The following is a 20,311-nucleotide window of genomic DNA, read 5'->3' as shown; positions in this document are numbered from 1 at the left end:
AAGTCTCTCAGCCACACCATAATCTCCTGCCTATTTCAGTTTTAAGCTAATTACTCTGTGTAACAGTACATGACGTGATATGACAATTGTCTAGTACAATTAACAATGCAAACACACATAATTGATTGATGTAGGTACTTTTTTAAATGGAATACAGTTCTAAAAAGGTATTTCTGGCATTGCTAGCGGCAGAGGTGTTCATAAGGGTGGGCAAAGCATTAGGGGGTGCCTGTGCACCCCTAATACTCAATGTGCGCAAATCCTATGACCACAGCTGCCACCTTCATTAGGAACAACAAGGATGCCTTCCTCTTAGCCATCTTTAATTTTGTAATGGACAAACTCATGGTGACCCCCCAGTCCCAAATAAAGTAGCATTTTAGTAAATGTAACCCTGGGAATCAAGAAAAAGGTTCCAGGACACACTAAATGTTAATGTAGCTTCTATACTGAGGGGGCATCTTTCGTTGCTTATTTTATTCATCTTTGAAATTATTTAATTTACCTGTTTCTGAAAATTTACCTTATAAGGTGCCAGTACAGCTGAGTACCATCAGAGAAAATGGGTGTGGTAATTGGGCCAACAGTCGTGATTCCGATGGTCATTAGACCAACGTCAGAATCCCAACTGCCGGTACTCCGACAGCAGGCTGAGCACAAAGAGGCCCTTGGGCTTCTATTCTCCCTCTATAGAGTCATGGACGCCTACAAGGGAGAATAGCCTTTGTATGTCGGGATCCCGACTGTCGGGAAGTCATCCGGGAACCAAAGAAAATGACTGTGGTATAGAATTGCTCTATAAAATACCATGTTAAAAAAATGTAAATATATTAATGTATCTATTTTATATGACACTTTGGAAACATTTATGGTTATATATTAAATGATGATTATAATATTTTGTATACAAAGCTGCACAGTCACTTATTGATTAAAAAGTGATTGCTTGAAATCTAGTAATTATACTCGTACTATGCATTTCATAAAAAATTAATATATCGAATTTCTGCAGAGCTGATTGTTCCTTTACCCCTTGCAAAGGCAAAATCATGGCAGGTACGTGTCACATAATTGTGATATAACTAGACATGGACACTTTCCCAGATGAACATTTTAGGAGATGTGTTTCTTGCAGGTTCTGGACAACTATAAGCAGAACTATCTGTCATTTGTATTGTCTCCGTATTATATCAAGTCACAGCCATTTTGGCAACCATACATTATAACAGAATTGCCGGAACAGAGCATTTTGCCCCTTTTGGAATGGGTCATGTCGGGAGGTATGCTAAATGTGCACCGTGTGTAGGTGACAGATATCCATCTGAAGTGTACCCAGCTTCAATGTGTATTATGTTACATGAAACAAGCAGAACCTTGTGCATGGAGGTTATTTTAGACAGCATTGATCGATGGTGACTAATGTTCTACCTATCTCCAATAGCCTGGTCTCTGCAGTCTACGTATGTTTTACAGCAGGCATGTCCAACGTTGGCCCTCCAGATGTTTTGAAACTACACATCCCAGCATGCTTTGCAATAGTTTTAGCATTCTCTAATAGCAAAACTGTGGCAATGCATGCTGGGATGTGTAGTTTCATAACATCTGGAGGGCCAACGTTGGACATGCCTGTTTTACAGGTATGTTTGCTGATCAAGCAATATTACTTTGTCTACTAGAGATGTGCGCCGGGCCTCGTGTTTAGCAAAACCACCCTCGAGTTTTTTGGTACCCGAATGGTAGGTCAACAGCAAATAGGACAGCATTATATGGTCGACATAGTCAAAAAGTCGACACAAGCAAAAGATTGGCATGGCTATGGTCAACACACTAACAGGGCAATGCAAGTTTTGGGGATTTTTTTTCCTTTTTTTTGAAATTTTTCATCATTTAAAGTACCATCCACTTGAACTCCGATTTGGAATGATTTGGAATGCTAAATTGGGCCGAGCATAGTGGTAGCGGAGCCAGACATCTGGCCCAAAGTATGGCAGGCAAAATAAGCTGTGCAAGAGAATGCAGTACACTAATTGGGGGAATCCATGTGCACAGGTGTCGACATAAAAAACAACAAATGTGAAAACTCATGTCAACCTTTTCATGTGTCGACCTTTTGCTTGTGTGGACCTGTTGTCACAATCCACCTTGTGCTTGTTGACCTAGACATTGTTGCAATAATGACCCAACACCCAGGTCTTTTGGTTCGGAATTCCTATTTAGAATACAAATCTTGAGTTTGGGAATTCTTGAAAATGTATTGAAGCAGCTAACATTATGTAACTTTTGCAATCCAAAACTCAAAGCCTGAATTCCAAACTGCACAGAGATCCAAACTGGGACAGAGTTTGAATCTGTAAAACTCCCCTGGATTTCTAAAAAACGGAACCACATATGTCTACTTTCTACAAATAGGGGCTGATTCTGAGGTAGTAAATCAATACATCAGCATCTGCAATCCATGATTTGAAGATTTAGCAATTTCTTCGGTACTCTTTACCTAGCACGGCGCCCATCGCGACCATCGCGACCATCGCATGCACTAAAAAACGGGTGCGATGCGATGCCCGCGATGGCCGCGATTTCCCATAGGGACCAATGTTAAAAATCAGATTGGTTGCGATTTTAGTGTTAAAAGTCAGATTGGTCGCGATTTTTACATAGGAATCAATGTAAATGTGAAATGGCCCCCACAATTTTTAACGCCACCCCACGATCAACGTGAACCCGAAGCGTGGCGAGCGGCGGCGGTACGCGTCCTCCGACCTTTTCATACCCCCACTATCCACGTCGGCGTGGAGTTGAGAATAGAATAGTGTGGCGAGCGCAGCGAGCCCCGCGAGGGGACGCGGATACCTTCACAGGTAAACGCGTCCCCTCGCGGGCTTCACAGGTGTCCGCGTCGCCACGGACACCTGTGAAGCCCGTGAGGGGACGCGTATAACTGTGAAGGTATCCGCGTCCCCTCGCGGGGCTCGCTGCGCTCGCCACGCTTCGGGCTCGATGGCTCGCTGCGCTCGCCACACTATTCTATTCTCAACTCCACGCCGACGTGGATAGTGGGGGTATGAAAAGGTCGGAGGACGCGTACCGCCGCCCCTCGCGGGCTCGCTGCGCTCGCCACGCTTCGGGTTCACGTTGATCGTGGGGTGGCGTTAAAAATTGTGGGGGCCATTTCACACTTCAGGGGGACTATTAGGGCTCTGTGGCCCATTTAACATTGATTCCTATGTAAAAATCGCGGGCATTGAGCCAATTAACGCTAAAATCGCGACCAATCTGACTTTTAACATTGATCCCTATGGGAAAATCGCGGGCATCGCGGGCATCGCGTCGCACCCGTTTTTGATTTACCCGCGATGCCCGCGATTTTTTACCCCCGACGCCCGCGATTGTAATCGCGGGCGCCGTGCTAGGTAAAGAGTACCATTTCTTCCATGATTGCACAATTCCACAATCTGCACACATACACTACAGATATTTACTAGTGATTTCTATATTTTTTTTAATTTTCCAATATGAAAATGCCCATACACCACCTAATTATCATCTCCATAGCAGTGATAATAAGCAGTGGTAGAATTGTATGATTGTCAAAACTATTTAAGCTGGCCTACAGCTTGCTATATATCAGAATGGATTTGGGCAATATGACAATTTTGTGATGATCGTCCTAAACCACAGGTTCTCAAAGTCGGTCCTAAGGACCCCACACATTTCATGTTTTGCAGGTCTCCACACAGAATCAAGTGAAATAATTAGCTTCACCTGTGGATCTTTTAAAATGTGTCAGTCAGTAATGAGTGCACCTGTCAGGTGACCTGGAAAACATAAACTGTGTGGGGTCCTGAGAACCAAGCTTGAGAACCACTGTCCTAAACCATTTCTGATGTATGGGCTTCCCCAATTGTGATTGAAAAGTGATGAATGAATTGGACTTGCAGTTGCTAATGTATGGTGGTGATCAGTCTTTTGTGCAACCGTTTTGACAATCATACAATTCTTTCACTGCTGACAATCACTGCTATAGAGATTACAATTAGATGGTGTATAGATATTGTCACTGGAAAATCTGCAAATCACTGGTAAATATCTGTAGTGTATGGAAGTAGATTGTGATATTGTGCAGTTGTGGAAAGCCCCATAGCCACTAGGTGATATTGTTAACAATATCGCTCAGAAAGGGGCTTCTAAGCGATATTGTTCACAATATCGTTAATGATGTAAGCTCCCGAGCATTGTTAACGATGATAGATATCTACTGAACATTCAGGTCTATCTGTCAATTTAGCCAAACGACGTGCATTTTCAGCAGGTTCCGGTGACGTTCAGTATGAACGGGCAACTGCATAGTTAACTATATCGGGCACGTGTGTGTATTGGTGCTGAAGAAATTGCTAAATTTCCAACTCATAGTTGCAGTAAAAACATCTTGCTGCCCAGAAATTGTGAGCTACATACTAAGCAAACAATATTTACACTACATGCAATAATAATACATTTGGGGCCTTATTCTAGTTCACTCTTTCTGACAAAATCCTTCTTAGATGGACAAAACCATGTGCACTGCAGGGGGGCAGATGTAACATGTGCAGAGAGAATTAGATTTGGGTGAGTTATTTTGTTTCTGTGCAGGGAAAATACTGGCTGCTTTATTTTTACACTGCAATATAGATCTCACTTTGAAGTAAAACCCCACCCAAATCTAACTCTCTCTGCACAAGTTACATCTGCCCCACCTGCAGTGCACATGGTTTTGTCCATCTAAGAAGGAATTTGTCAGAAAGAGTGAACCAAAATAACCCCCTTGTACCCTTTTCAGGGCAACATAGTTTGTTCCAGATAAAAAATACTTACTTTTTTGCCGGGCTCCCAACCAGTGGCGGCTCTTACCTCTGTGGAGAAGGGGGGTTGCTGCAATGCCACTCCCCTCTGCCGCTGCTGGACCCCACCGCTGGCTACCAGCTGGTCCCCGCTGATGCCTGCTTGTCATCGCTGCGGTCCTGACCCTGGTCACATGACCAGCACATGCACAGTAGCTTCTTGGGTGCTTCAGCAGCAGTCCATAGAAGTATATTTACGGTCCCGGGTCTGGCGAAGTATCGGCATATGTGCTGCGTATGTTCAGAACTTGTTAGTACATATGCAATAGAATTGCTGTGGTGGCGCGGCAAGGGGCGGCAATGTATTTGAATACATTCCACCCTGTATTCTAACATCACATATTTACCTTCTTTAATATGATATAACAACTGTTTAGGTTTGCCAGTATGGGTGAAGTTCATCGTATATAAACAATGTTACTGTTGTGTACAAGGGTGGTTCAATAAATAAGGTAAGGTAATAAGACCTCCTTCTTTGTAAAATTATTCAACTCATACTCAATAAAATGGTCTTGGTACATTTTATATCAGGATTTTGACCACTGAGATAGATAGATTGATAGATATTATGGATGGTGTAATGGTTAGCATTAATGCCTCCCAGCACTGAGATCATGGGTCCAATTCCCGTTATGGCCTTCACTGTGTGGAGTTTGTTTATTTTTCCTGTTTGTGGGTTGGTTTCCTCTGGGTATTCAGATTTCCTCTCGCAATCCAAAATATACTGGTACTGTAAGTTAATTGTCTCCCAACAAAAATGAACCCCAGAGTGTAAGTGTGTGTGTGTGTACATGGGTTCAAGGGCCAAGTGATTCTCATCTTCCGTCAAACTCTGTGGGGGAAGTTTACTGCGATGGGAGTTCTGTTTCACATGGGATGTTGCCATTAGCAACCAATCAGAATCTACTTATTTATTTAACACCTTCTAAAAGATAATAGAAAGTGTCTGATTGGTTGGCCATAGCAACATCCCATGTGAAATAGAACTTGCATCTTAAATAAAATGCATACATGTAAAACATGTAAAACAGGACCACTAATAGGTATGGAAATACATTCCCATGCGCAACCAAGATAAACTATTGAAATTGGTATTAAGGAATTTAATATTTTTGGTTTTACAGTATTTTATTGTGTTGTAATTTTTTGGTCAGATTTGGTTTCTTTCTTCTTTGTCTTTTTTAGTTTTTTCTCTCTTCTTTGTCTTTCCTCATGTGCAAAATGTCACTGGATCCTCTTCTTGTTGATGTTGCAGCAGATGTACTTAAGCATTTATCACCCAGTTATAAGGTAATTCGTATTACCTTTCATGTATCACTTACATACAAATAAAATGTTTCTCTACCTAATTCGTGACCACCTATCAGCAGCATCCTTCCATTGTCATCATTTTTCCTAATCATCCTAATGTTTATTACCATCAAACTGTATGTTTTCCCCATGCTCTATAGTGTATATAGCATAGCTTCCTCAGCTCCCCAGTTATACCTCTTTCATACAGAAAATGAAATTCCCAGGTGAAGCAGTTCCACCCGGGTATTTCATTAATTACACGGGTAATTTTTCTGTGAGAAAGGGTGGATCCGGATCTTATACTCCAGGTCTCCAACCCTGCAAAAGACCAGGGTCGGAGACCTGGAGTTTAAGATCATGATCGACCCTTTGACACAGGCGAAAGACCCGTGTAATAGAGGAAATCTAAATTTTAGACCTGGAGATTTGCTCTCCTGTGTGAAGGGGGATATGATGGCGAGCAGCGGAATAATCCGGTGCTTGAAACGCCAGGTAAATGCCGGGTTATTCGGCCGCTGCTGTGTGAAAGCAGTTTTTCTGTATTATTTCCCATAATCCATTCTGATCTCATTGGCCAGGCTAGACCTGACAGCTTCTTCACCTTCTGAGAGTATGCATTTATATAACAAAGACATAATCAAGCAAAATCCATATTAAAAGAAGTGTATTAAATATTAAAAGTTTCAAAGTATAATTAAACTTTTTTACTCTGCATTATGAATTAGAACATGTTGACCAAGCTTGTCCTATAGAAGGACCAAGCTGGTGGTAGCCTCCTGACTCACAACGGAGTCATCCTTTAGTACTCAGGAGAGGAAAGAAAACCCTGTGTGGGAAACCTCTATAGACCCTTGGCTGAAGGACTACCCGTCCCTCTGTGCATTAGAAGGCTATGCAGTTACATTAACAAAATTTATTAAATACTGTTACTGTTTGAACATTACAGATTGATATATACATTATACCCTAATAGCTAACATTGGCTGATGTCATTAATATCGATCCTGTCCACATCTCACAGTGTTTTAAAGATCAGCGCTGGAGTCCAGGATTTATTCAGAGCACAGCCACGCTGTAGTATCGGAGTCCACGTCCTTGTACAGGTACCAATGCCTGTCAGAGGCCCCCTCTAACAGGCATTGGTACCTGTACAAGGACGTGGACTCCGATACTACAGCGTGGCTGTGCTCTGAATAAATCCTGGACTCCAGCGCTGATCTTTAAAACACCGCGGCGGTGACGGTTGTATACAGCTGATACAGTGAACGCTGCCCCTCTTTCATCTGGACTCGGCAAGGAGACTCTGCGTGGCCGTAAGTCTGCTCCTGTGAGCGTCCGTCCCCGGCGGAGTGTGTATGGACAGCTCATGAGTGCAGATAACTCAATCATTATACCACACTCAGCATTTACTAGCAGCAGCCGCAGTGTATCTACACTTTCTCCTGCCAAACACATTGTTGTCAGCACGGAACAACTGGAATGAAAATTCATACTCTATTTAACCCCTGCTGAGGGTCACTTGTAATTCATCACAGCACGCTATAAGTTCATCCAATACGGCTTAAAACTGACTGTGTAATCAAGTATTATCCTGCCCAAACAGCCCAGAAATATGGGCAAGTTAGGAAACCAAAAATAAGAGATCGAATCCCAAATTGTGCACATATCTCAAATCTTTGGCTACCTACTTACCAATTTGTTTCCAAAGCATACTGATTGGAGAAACTTGATAATCTAATTCACAAATCTACAGCTGTATTTGCTACTATAAGTCGGGCTGGCCAGCCTAAGAATTGATTGGATGTCCATGTCCTTGATTTAAATTTTATTTTATTTTCATTATTATATGTGTATTGTATTGTATGAGTTTTTTAAAAAAAACTATATTAATTGTTTTGCCCACCACTTAGGTGTGTGATGAATATTATTATTCTATGATAAGTAATAAATATATATTTTTACCTGAAATCTAGTGTTACATTTGCGCTCTTTAAATATTTACCTAATATTTTCTTGCTAACATCCAATTAGGCAAAGAGGTTTTTGGTGGTGACCGGTCGCACAGAAATTATCAACAAGTATTTCAAAATGGCCCCCTAATAGGCATTAATGGTTAATCAAACACATATCGATTAGGGGTGTGCTACCACTGGACATGGCAAAGTTGCAAAGAAAGGGGGAAAGTTAGAATGTCTCGGTGTGGTGCACCTGCAGATTTAGATAAAATATAACCTTTATTCATTGATTTCTAAAAACTGCGAAATATACAACACAAATACATAAATGACACGGACAGTGAAATTAAAAGGAATAATCCTCACACCGTGAGGCTCCCAGGATCTATGTCCCTTCTTTTTATCTGGGTTTTTCTGTAGTGGTGCTTATGAACATGTGTAACAATGTTGCGTTATTTAACTGCACGGTAACAGTTAAAACACAGATGTTGCAACAGTATCCAACTGCCAAACAGTAAAGGAGAATCCTCCTATCCGTTTAATAAAGGCAATCAATTGGTTAAAAGTGTTGTTCGGACAGTCTAAAAGATCTAGGTCTGTTGTCCCGGTGCCAGGCGACTCCCGTATGGAGTAGACAGTGAGGTATCCGTCTACAAAGGGCACAGCAGCGGCACGTATTAGCCCCGTCCTCCCTGTGGCTACAAGAACAGCCAGTGGGATAGGAACGGCAATAGGCAGCAGCCGCGGCTTGCTAACTTGGAGTGACAGCGGTAAAGTACAGCCGCTTCACTCCCGATGAGCCGTCTGCCTGCAAATGGACACCGCGCGGTGTTCAGTGTTTGACACCGCGTCTCAGGCTAGAGGCGGGTGGGAGAGCCGGCAGCGGGAATGCACCATTTAATAGGCACCTGAAATAGGTCAACATGCTAAATGTTCGCATGGTTCACAAGCATTACATCGACAGTGTTGAACATGGGTTTTTAATTTCTTTTTTTGCACTGACGTGCCGACATGCGGTATTTCATGCCATACTATCCACTAGGGCGTGAAGGCAGAATAGAATAGTGTGCCGAGTGTAGCGAGGCACTATGTCTGGGGCATGGCGAGCGCAAAGAGCCATGCTAGGGCACGCCATGTCGACATTTGGGACAAAAACAGTAAAAACCCCATGATGACCTTTTACCTGTCGACCTAATGCTTCTGTTGACCTTCCTATTAATGTCGACCTTAAGCATGACAACCTATTTGATGTGTCGACCTAATCCATGTTAACCTTCTGTGGTCGACCTAATGCATTTCGACCTTTGGTGGGTCAACCCAATCACCCATACCATTCTGAGTATCCAGCACTACATTAGTGTGGTACTGATGGAGACCTGTTGCTGATGAATTCCCCCCCCCCCCCCCCCCTCCCCACACGCACACACACAGTCTCTGTGCCCAGTATAGGATATCGGTCATGCTGAAGATATAGTAGGGGCCTCATCATGCCCAATATACAGTGGACCTGTGAATTGGTCTCCAGTACATCAGGGAAGGTTTGGAGTCTCGACTTTCAACTCTGTAAGAATCTGCTGCTGATTTCTGGCTTCTGCTTTGTTCCTGTACGTTAATTGCTCGAAATAAGTATTGACAGCCGGGAGGTTTACATACTATAAGCAATAAGCCGGAGCAAAATATATATATATATATATATATATATATATATAGTCCCATAAGGCCGCACTGTCATCTGCATCAGTATACATCCACTGGCGTGTCACCCATGAACTTTTCAGAGTATCAGAAATACATTTTAATGGCAAATTCAATGTTAAATACAACGTTGCGGTATCACAGCCACAGCAATAGTCTTAAGCCCACATGGATCAACAGCTTGACCTATGACCGAAACGTTTTATGTAACATGATGCTTTGAATTTGCCATTAAAACTTACTTCTGCTACTCTGCAAAGCCTGGTGAGCAAAAAAAGAAGGGAAGTGGAGTGCTAAATGTTAGAAATAAGTATAATATAAAATGTTACTTTTTACCTGTTTAAAAACGATCAATTGGGTATCACAAAATATGACAATATTTATTATACACCTAATAAAATTATATAACTGATAGGTTATTGACCAATACACTTAGATAAATGTAATAATTTTAAACAATATGAGAATGGAATGAAATAAAAAATTCAAAAATATAAAAATTGGACCGGGCAATATACTTATTGTAATCTCCCGCTTGTATGTAATTCTGAGTAGACTTTTCCTCCTTAGTTAATTACTGGGGATTGAAGAAGTGGGTATCCATAGACCATGCTGGGATAATTTGCCACTGTGTTATAAGGTAGCTGTCTTCCAATTTGAGTAACAGACTCACAGACTGGTGGTAGGCATCCCAAGAAGTAAGATGATGGTGGTGTCCCGAAATTCTCTTCCAGTTTAGGAGGCAAAAAGTCTCAAACAGATAGCAACAACTTTGCAAGCCGTAGAAGGAGAGTGTTCCTATGTGATGCTCCAGGGTCCAATGTAAGAAAGTCTCTGTATTCTGACGCATTTCATCGCCCAAACTGGCAACTTTTTCAAAGGGGATACTGCTCAGTGTCTGGTCAGGCTATTTATACCAATATACAGGAAGTGCAATAGAAAATAATTACCCAATTGATCGATATGTCATAAGTCATATGTCTGTTTGTGACTTTTTGCCTCCTAAACTGGAAGAGAATTTCGGGACACCACCATCATCTTACTTCTTGGGATGCCTACCACCAGTCTGAGAGTCTGTCACTCAAATTGGAAGACAGCTACATTATAACACAGCGGCAAATGATCCCAGCATGGTCTATGGATACCCACTTCTTCAATCTCCAGTAATTAACTAAGGAGGACAAGTCTACTCAGAATTACATACAAGCGGGAGATTACAATAAGTATATTGCCCGGTCCAATTTTTATCTTTGAATTTTTTATTTCATTCCATTCTCATATTGTTTATACTGTAATTATTACATTTATCTAAGTGTATTGGTCAATAACCTATCGGTTATATAATTTTATTAGGTGTATAATAAATATTGTCATATTTTGTGATACCCAATTGATCGTTTTTAAACAGGTAAAAAGTACCATTTTATATTATACTTATTTATAACATTTAGCGCTCCACTTCCCTTCTTTTTTTGTCTATATATTTTCAAGGAATTTACTATTCCTTGGTGTGAGCTGCTTTAATGACATACACCCCATCTTTGGCGCCTGCTCTTTACCTAATTGTAAATACCCCCTCTTTTTCCAAAGCCTGGTAAGTGCCCATTCTAATTCTATATATTTCATATATATATATATATATATATATATATATATATATATATATATATATATATATATATATATATATATATATATATATATAATTATCTGGTTATAGGCAGGGCTATTTTTCAGCAGGCTCCAGCAGGAACTGAGGCCCTTATTCTAGTTCACTCTTTCTGACAAAATATTTCTTAGATGGACAAAACCATGTACACTGCAGGTGAGGCAGGTGTAAAACCCCACCCAAATCTAATTATCTCTGCACAAGTAACACCTGCCTCACCTGCAGTGCACATGGTTTTGTCCATCTAAGAGATATTTTGTCAGAAATAGTGAACTAGAATAAGGGCCTCAGTTCCTGCTGGAGCCTACTGAAAAATAGCCCTGGTTATAGGTATATTTGTAGATGCTACCTTTTATGAGTGTTAGCCTACATACCAATGGAATAAACACAGCCTCATTTAATAATGTTGAACCAGTTTAATTGGTAAAATGGACACTAGGGGTCACACTATGGGGGCATGCTTTTCCTTTTAAAGAACTTCCACTGGACTTTAATCGTAAGCATCCAGTCGTTAACATAGATGCTTTTACAAGCAGATGGGCTGACGTGCACCTCAAAGGGAAGGGGGCAGACCCTTTCAGAGGGGCAGGTCTTGTATGTACACAGGGAGCCTACAATTCATTTGCTAGCCTTCTGGGCTTTCTGTGCTGACTTGGTGACCTTGCCAGCTCCTCCGCTCTTCTTCTCTACATTTTTGATTACACCCACAGCCACAGTCTGCCTCATGTCCCGTACGGCAAAACGCCCTGAAACAGAGAAAGGCGGGAAACCAAGTTCGAAATTATACCACAAAAGTTATTTGTACAAATTATCAGCCCTGTAGCCAACATTCATGAGACTTTCATCTGGTCATACAGTTTTTCTTCGTACAATTTTAAATATATGTTTTCCCGAAGCCTAGAACAATTAATACATTGCCAATACCATAACTGAAATAACTTTACCACAACTTTCTGGAAATTTAGTCAACGGCTTTTGTAATACTCTCACAAACAAAAGTACCTTAGCACCTACTCTTATGAAAAACAGATGAATTAGTCATCTGTTCGGTACTTGTTTCCTAGCACGGCCACAAATCTTGGCCATTGAAATGCATTGAAAACAGTGAAAAATCGGGTCGGTCGCGTCGTGTGCGCCTAAAAATGCTTAAATGGTCCACCCGCGATGGCCGCGATTTCCCCATAGGGAACAATGTTAAATGCCTCAATTTACCCGCGATGACCCCGATTTCCCATAGGAAACAATGTTAAATGGGTCAATTTGCCCAAATCATCATAGGGAAGAATGGTAAATGGGCCAGAAAGCCCAAAAAACCCCCCTGACCAGTGAAATGTCCCCCCAAAAGTAGTTCACGCCACCCCGCAATGAACGTGAACCCAAAGCGTGGCGAGCGCAGCGAGTCCGCGAGGGGCGGCGGTACGCGTCCTCCGACCTTTTCATACCCCCACTATCCACTAGGGCGTGGAGTGAGCCCAAAGCGTGGCGAGCGCAGCGAGCCCCGCGAGGGGACGTGGATACCTTCACAGGTAAACGCGTCCCTTCGCGGGCTTCACAGGTATCCGCGTCCCCTCGCAGGGCTCGCTGCGCTCGCCACGCTTCGGGCTCGGTGGCTCGCTGCGCTCGCCACACTACTCTATTCTCACTCCACGCCCTAGTGGATAGTAGGGGTATGAAAAGGTCGGAGGACGCGTACCGCCGCCCCTCGCGGGCTCGCTGCGCTCGCCACGCTTCGGGTTCACGTTGATCACGTGGTGGCGTAAACTACTTTTGGGGGGACATTTCAATGTTCAGGGGTGTTTTTGGCCCATTTACCATTGTTCCTATGATAATTTGGGTAAATTGAGCCATTTCACATTGTTTCCTATGGGAAATCGTGGTCATCGCGGGTAAATTGAGGCATTTAACATTGTTCTCTATGGGGAAATCGCGGGCATCGCGTCCGATTTTTTTGCGCATGCGATGCCCGCGATGGCCCCGATTTTACCCCCGATGACCGCGATTATGATCGTTGTGGCCGTGCTAGGAAACAAGTACCATCTGTTCTCTTATAAAGTTATTGACTTGATACAGAATATGTAATTACAGACTGTAGCAATATTAATGCATTATTCTGTTATGGCGACTGTTGTATTATGGGGTAATTCAGACGTGATCGCAGGGCCGTGAATTCAGAACTTGTAATCCTGACCTGCGAATCAATGTTCACGCTGTGTGAATGGATGTGCGCAGCTACAAATCTATTTGCAACCGAGCGAACATGTCCATAGCTCATCATAACAGACTCACCATCGACTGATTTTTACAATGGCCACAAGTCATCGCAGGCTTGGCGCGGCGATGGAAAAAGGAATATCCGCCCTGGAGCTGATGTCACACACCCTCCCCTAAAACGCTCAGGCACGCCTGCGTTTTTCTTAGTACTCCCACTAAACGTACTTTTCCCACTCCTAGACGCCTTCTTCCTTCACGTGGCGAAAGGCTTGCAAATAGAAAAGTAGCAGAATTTAATCGCAGGATGGCCTCGCGCATATGTACAATGGGCCATACACATGCGTAGTGTATTGATAATCGTCCGCCATGCAAGTTCGTAGCAATCTGATCAGGACTGAATTACCCCCAATACTTCAGCAGTGTCTTATGGGAAGAGTTCAGTATTTTTAGATAATTTCTGAGTACAAATTATGTAACTGACTGTTCCTGTTTTGTACCCGCGTGTAGTAAGAGGATGCTTGCCACATATAAGCCCCTGCTTTGAGGAAGACTGACATTTTCTTTCTAAAAAGGGGGTCAGAATTTGACACATCTCAGACCTGGCAGAGATCAGGCCCTGTTCTTAATAATTTTTGCACCAATTAGTTGCAAAGTTAATTTTTAGTTTTAGAACCAATGTAACTCATTCAGTTATACACATTATAGTGTTATAAAGAAAGTCCACAAATGTCCCCTGACTCTCATAATTCATCTAAGACCGAGTTTAAATCATATTAATTTAAATGAATGAAAGTGGATGAACTTAAGGAGGAAGTACTGTAGGTTGGACTTTGAAGTGAACACAATAATCTATGCACACACTGAAAGTCTTACAAAGATTTACAAACACTTGGATCCGGTGGGCAACACCATATTTAGCTTGGCGTTGCCCTATAGATGCCTAGGCTTTAAGGGCTCCAACTGGTTCCTCTCAGCACCCCCCATGGTGCGCGCATCACTCGATTCATGCAGATAGGGTTCTTACTGGCCTTTGCTAAAAATCTTCATACAGACAGCATTAGTAAATGCTAATATGTATGCAGAGAGTAGGGGATACATTGCAAGCAAAATGTGATGCTTGCTCCATCCCACCTATCACCATTACAAAACTATTTAGGCCCAATTTATGTTTGTACGCAATGGTGGATTTTCATGTAACAAAGCGATTATCATCTAAATACACATGGGCCCTAGAAGCCTTTTAACCTGTGCTCACAGAGAAGATTTCATCAAAGAGTTATTGACAGACGGTTACCATTTGGACTGGTTAATGGAGAGTGGAAGCTAAAACACAGATGCCATAGCCATCTTCTGCTGCGATCATGTTCTCAGAGAAACATGGCGCCAGCATCTCTAATGCTGTGGCCAGTCTGTGTAGCCGTAAGGCAACCCTTACCTTGATGTTCCTTAATGTGTATAGGTGCAAATGGGTACGCAATTGCAAATATGATTGCAATGGCTCTGATGGGTGTCTTTTTTGATTTCAGTAGCAGCTCCGTAACCTATAAAATCCCAATTGCAATTGTGTACAAACATGAATAAGGTCCTAACTACACAAGGCATGCTCCACACCAGGGCTTTGGGCTGATGACAGATCATTATATACTATATTTCATCCATGTCACAAATTATTGGTACAAATTGTCATCATCAGTTTATTTGTGCAAAATAATTATCTAAAATAAAAAAAAATATTATTAAGAAATATTATTAAGAGATAGCCCCGACTTCTCAATAGGGAATCCAGTTCAGTAGAATGTACAACCAAATATCACTGCAGTGTCTGCTGGGAACATTACTTCTTACTACAGTTAGCAATCTAATACTTTAATGAGGTTACAATTAATAAAACAAGAAAAGTAGAGGGATCAGCAAAATCCCTACTTCACCAAAGCTGATAACTTAATTCAAACTTAATTTTGTTTTTCCAATAATGATGTAGCGAAGACGGGTGTTGTTTATTGCACAGACAATATCTAGGAAGACAGTCAATAGGTCAACACGTACAAAAGGTAGACATGCAATTGGTCGACAGTGATAAAGGGTCAGTATAGCAAAGTTTACATATGAAAAAAATCAAAATGAGTTTTTCATGTTTTTTTGTGTCAATGTCAAAATCTGAGCATGTGGACCCCCAATTAGTGTAGCTTGTACCCTCGCATGGCTAACGTTATTTGCCATGCGTTATGTGCCATGCTTTTGGCCAGATGCCTTGCTCTGCTACTGCAGGGCACACTTTAGCATTCCCATTCAGAATCCCCGTGGGTGGTAAAGCATGAAATAGTCTGGAAAAAAAAGAAGGAAAAAATCATGAAAAACTTATGTCGACCTATACATATGTCCACCTTTTGTTAATGTTGGCCTATTGACTGTCAAACTTTTGTCAAAATTGTTTTGTACAGAATGGTAAAGAACTATTGTGCTGTCCCGAATGACAAGAGGGGTTCCTTAATCCTCTTCTTAATCCGCTGGAAGTCCACCAAACATTAATATAAAAATACTGTGTACTGTTTATGAAAAACTTTGATACAGTTTCCATGATAAAGTCTCTCCTTGTCTTATTTTTATATTAATGTTTGGTGGACTGCCAGCGGAATAAGAAGAGGATTAAGGAACCCCTCTTGTCATTCGGGACAGCGCAATAGTTCTTCAACATTCTGTACAAAACTATCGATTGGTGTGGTTACCCTCGGTGAAGACTGTGCAGCAGTCCAGGGGCGCAAGTTTCTCCATTTGTTGCTATTGTTTTGTCAATATCGACTTAATGACTGTTGAGCTTTTGGTGTCAACCAATTGGAGTCCCAGCTAAAACAAAGACATCGCAGAGCTGTCTATATCTCTAACAGAACCTACTCTAGAATGTTTGGTCTCATCATGAAACATGAATGTTCCACAAAGTTCCACTACCATAGAGAGCTCTCTCCATAGATTACAGCTGCTAAAATGAGGACACAGCATCTTACCAAGAGGTGGGTACTGGGAGAAGCTCTCCACACACATGGGCTTTCCAGGAATCATCTCTACAATGGCAGCATCTCCAGATTTCAGTGATTTAGGATTATCTTCCAGCTTCTTGCCGGAACGCCGGTCGATCTTTTCCTTCAGTTCTGCAAACTTGCAGGCGATGTGTGCAGTGTGACAGTCAATGACAGGTGAGTAGCCGGCACTGATTTGGCCTGGATGATTTAATATAATCACCTAGCAAAGAGAAACAGACACATGCTTATACTGACTGATGTCGCAAGGGACTAATGTCTGACTCTGTGTATTTTCTCAATATGTCATTAAGTAAGGATTGCATTAAAAACTGTAATAACGACAGTAATTCAACTGTTAGTATTCAAAGTACCGACACTTGCTTGTCGGAAAGTCCTGAAATTTTGAAAATGGCCACAAACTGCCAGAAATTGGCCGTTCTGTCGGATCTGACAGTCTTTAATGCTGACAGTAACATCAGAATTGCTGTCGTTAGCAACAGTATTGAATAGGCGAGTGCCAGCACAGATTGAATACCCCCCCAAGTGGACTAACAAGGTATAGACTTGAATTATATTAATTTAATTTCACAAAGACAAATTCTAAATGTTACAGTAAGAAGTGAACCTCACATGGGGATCTTTGAAAAAATGAATCTATAAAATGTGCATGAAATTGACAATCATAATTAAGGCCCTTATTCTGGTTGGTGCGGTAATGTCCGCGTGCGTTCGTGCCGCCGATGTTTTGTGTCTGCGCATGTGCAGAGGCGTCTATGCGCATGTGCGAACGGGACTCACGGCCAAATTCCGCATGAAATGTGTACACTACGAACAGGGGGTGGAGAGGGGCGTGAAGGGCTGTTTGGGCTCATTACCATATGTTTACACCCCGCGTTTCATGGGCGTTCCCATGCAAACGCTGGGCGTATGTATGGTAATGCGGCCGTGATGCACGTGTAGGGGGCGGACATATGACATTGCCGGATGTCAGCTGCCCGCCCAGATCCCTGCTTTTGCACGGAGAAATGCCCGTGTGGTCTGAGGTTGCGGGAGCTGGCGGACCACTCGGTCCTGCATTAGATATTCTGCGACCATCGAATGATGGGGGAGGTTCCAAGAGATGGAGGAGGTGTATCCGTAAGAAATTCACTCGTGCGGTCAGCGGATTACCGCATTCGGACGGAGAGAGCGATCCGTACGAAAGGCGGGGTTTAGGACGCACGGTCCTGGCCGCATATTCGGCTCCGGCCGCACCGACCAGAATAAGGCCCTAAGTATTAATGAATACCAACACCATCTTAATATACTTTCTCCTTCCCACTGCGCTGGCCTTGAAAAAAGCACATATTGGTGTAATGTACTAACCCATATAATAACATAGAAACCAACTATAAATCATTCAATATTAGCCTCCCTCCTTGCTGTTCTTGAAATCGAAGGGACAGAGATCTACAGAAATATAATCATATTATAAAAGATTACATTATTAACCATTTAACTGAAGATCCTCCCAAAATTCAGAAAGTAGGGGTAATTTTTTATCTACATATATAAAATGCTAACTCCTCCTCACTTGACGGACCAAATTACTTTGTGCTAAAATGTTATTTAAAAAAGTGAAAGCAATTTTTGCAGGGACACTGCTCTGTTTCAGTCTTGTTGGATATGGACAGATGGCGCTGTGAAGAGATTGAAGGTGGGGTGGAGAGTTTGTGGGCTAAAATCTGTCACAGCTCAAAGTGAAAGTACACTGCAGAAGCCGTCATTTTGACATGCTTTTGAAAAGTTACTTAGGGCGGGATGTATTAAAAATCATCGCCTCCCCTAGCCGCCCGGCCACAGCAATGCTAGTGCATATGTATTAACATATGCGCCTAGCATCGCAGTGCAGTGACGGAGGCCCCCCGTCTCCATCACATTCCTTGGCGCCTGCTCCTCTCCTAACGCTGGGAAGCCTAAACAGGCTGTCCCCAGCGCCTCCTCCTCCCCCCTGCAGCTGGAAGGACCTCTGGCTGTGTTGCTAGGGGAAGGAGGAGTTTACCTTCAGGGTCCAGGAGGACCTGGAAGAAGGTAAGCCGGGGGGGCGGCATCTGTGGCGGGGGAGGACATAGGCTTCTATAGGATACCCTTGCCGGTGAAGATGGGGCGGCCGGGTTTAAGTACATTTGAAAATGCGGTAAAATCCCCCGAAAATGGTTGTTTACCGCATTTTTACCTTAGTAAATCCCGCCCTTAATAAAGTTTGAAAAGTATTTTGAATTAATTATTTATGGTACGGGACGTGGAAAACTAAGCAAATAGCTTAGTGGGCACCCAACTAATATATAAGTACCATATTTATTTTAAAAAAATTAAATATATTGGGAATGTTTGCAACCCCCAACCACCTCCATGTCCATAGACAGCCATTATAAAATAACTTCCTACCCCCATTGGCATCAGACTCCACAGTGGTCTAAAATCTTAGGAATAGCAGCCCCCACACTCCCTTAATAGCAATTACAAATACCCATGTTTTATAAACCACTCTAAAAAGCCTTGGGTTTTGCATCCCCCTCCAGCATTATTTAACTATTTACCTTTACCTTTATCTCACCCCTCCCCCACTGGTTACAGTTCCTCAAGCATTTTTCAAGTAATGATTAGTTCCCATGTTAAGGAGATTTCTGCACACCCAGACAAATTGTGCTGGGAAAGGAATTACTGTAAATTCCCCACCAGGCACTGCGATCTCCAGTAACATGGCATTCTAGGTCATGATTCCGGCAGTGATGTCAGCAGTCAGTGGGATGTACTAACATTCACCACCCCCCTCCACTGGCTACCGCTTTCAAAATAATCGCATATGCACTAATACAAGCCATTAGTAACGCAAGGGACAACTCTTGTGATAAGAGATGTCCCTTGCGATGCGGCGCCGTCACTGGACTTCTGGGTCTACTGGGAGGGATCCGTGACAGCTCCCTCAAACAGCACTGCAGAGAGAAGCTCAGAGTTTTAGAAGCTGCTAGTAAAAGTCTAGGCAGCGGCGTAACTATAGCACCGCAGCCCCCGCCACCGCGGGGAGGCGCTGTGCATGTGGGGGCGCCGGGGGCTACGGTGCTATAGTTACACCCCTCCCCCCCCCAATCCCCCGCAGACTTACCTATCTCTCTGGTCCCGGTGGCTTCGTTCTTCTGCTGAGGACCACCACAAAATGGCTGCCCATATATAGCACACAGTTCTCTGAAACTGTCTGCTGTATGGGGGCGGCCATTTTGTGGTGGTCCTCAATAGAAGAATGGAGCCGCCGGGACCAGCGCGATAGGTAAGGCTGCAGGGGATTGGGGGGGGGGGGTTGCATGGGCGGCGGGGGATTGGGGGTGCTTGGCGGGGCGGCGGCGGGGGGTGGGGCGCCCCCCCCCCCCTAACGGCGGGGGGGCGCCCAAAACTTAGCTACGCCACTGAGTCTAGGATAAAAGGCAGCCTCTGCTGTTAAACACACAGGAAAACCCATGCATGCTGCATGTTACGTAGAATGAATGGATTAGCGCATGTTATGCTACGGTTTAACCCACAGGGAAAAGGCAGTTTTATTGAATAGCTCTTATAGTG

The 20,311-nt window shown here is 42.9% G+C and overlaps 1 protein-coding gene across 2 annotated transcripts in view; it reads right to left on the bottom strand.

The window, feature by feature from the left end:
• Window positions 1-11,885: 11,885 nt before the first annotated feature.
• Window positions 11,886-20,311, bottom strand: part of EEF1A2 (eukaryotic translation elongation factor 1 alpha 2) — a 49,958-nt gene continuing 41,532 nt past the window's right edge. For both annotated transcript variants that reach the window (XM_083146752.1, XM_083146751.1), the window contains exons 7-8: window positions 16,703-16,937; window positions 11,886-12,235 (exon numbers count right to left, since the gene is read on the bottom strand). In XM_083146752.1, coding sequence (XP_083002878.1) covers window positions 12,108-12,235; window positions 16,703-16,937 — 363 coding nt within the window. In that variant the 3' untranslated portion in view covers window positions 11,886-12,107. The remainder of the gene's footprint in view (window positions 12,236-16,702; window positions 16,938-20,311) is intronic.

The sequence above is a fragment of the Crinia signifera genome, chromosome 6 (genome assembly GCF_055691185.1).
Source record: "Crinia signifera chromosome 6, ASM5569118v1, whole genome shotgun sequence".
NCBI classification, from domain to species: domain Eukaryota; kingdom Metazoa; phylum Chordata; class Amphibia; order Anura; family Myobatrachidae; genus Crinia; species Crinia signifera.
Note: the sequence above shows the minus strand (reverse complement) of the source record. Positions and strands in the feature narration are given on the sequence as shown.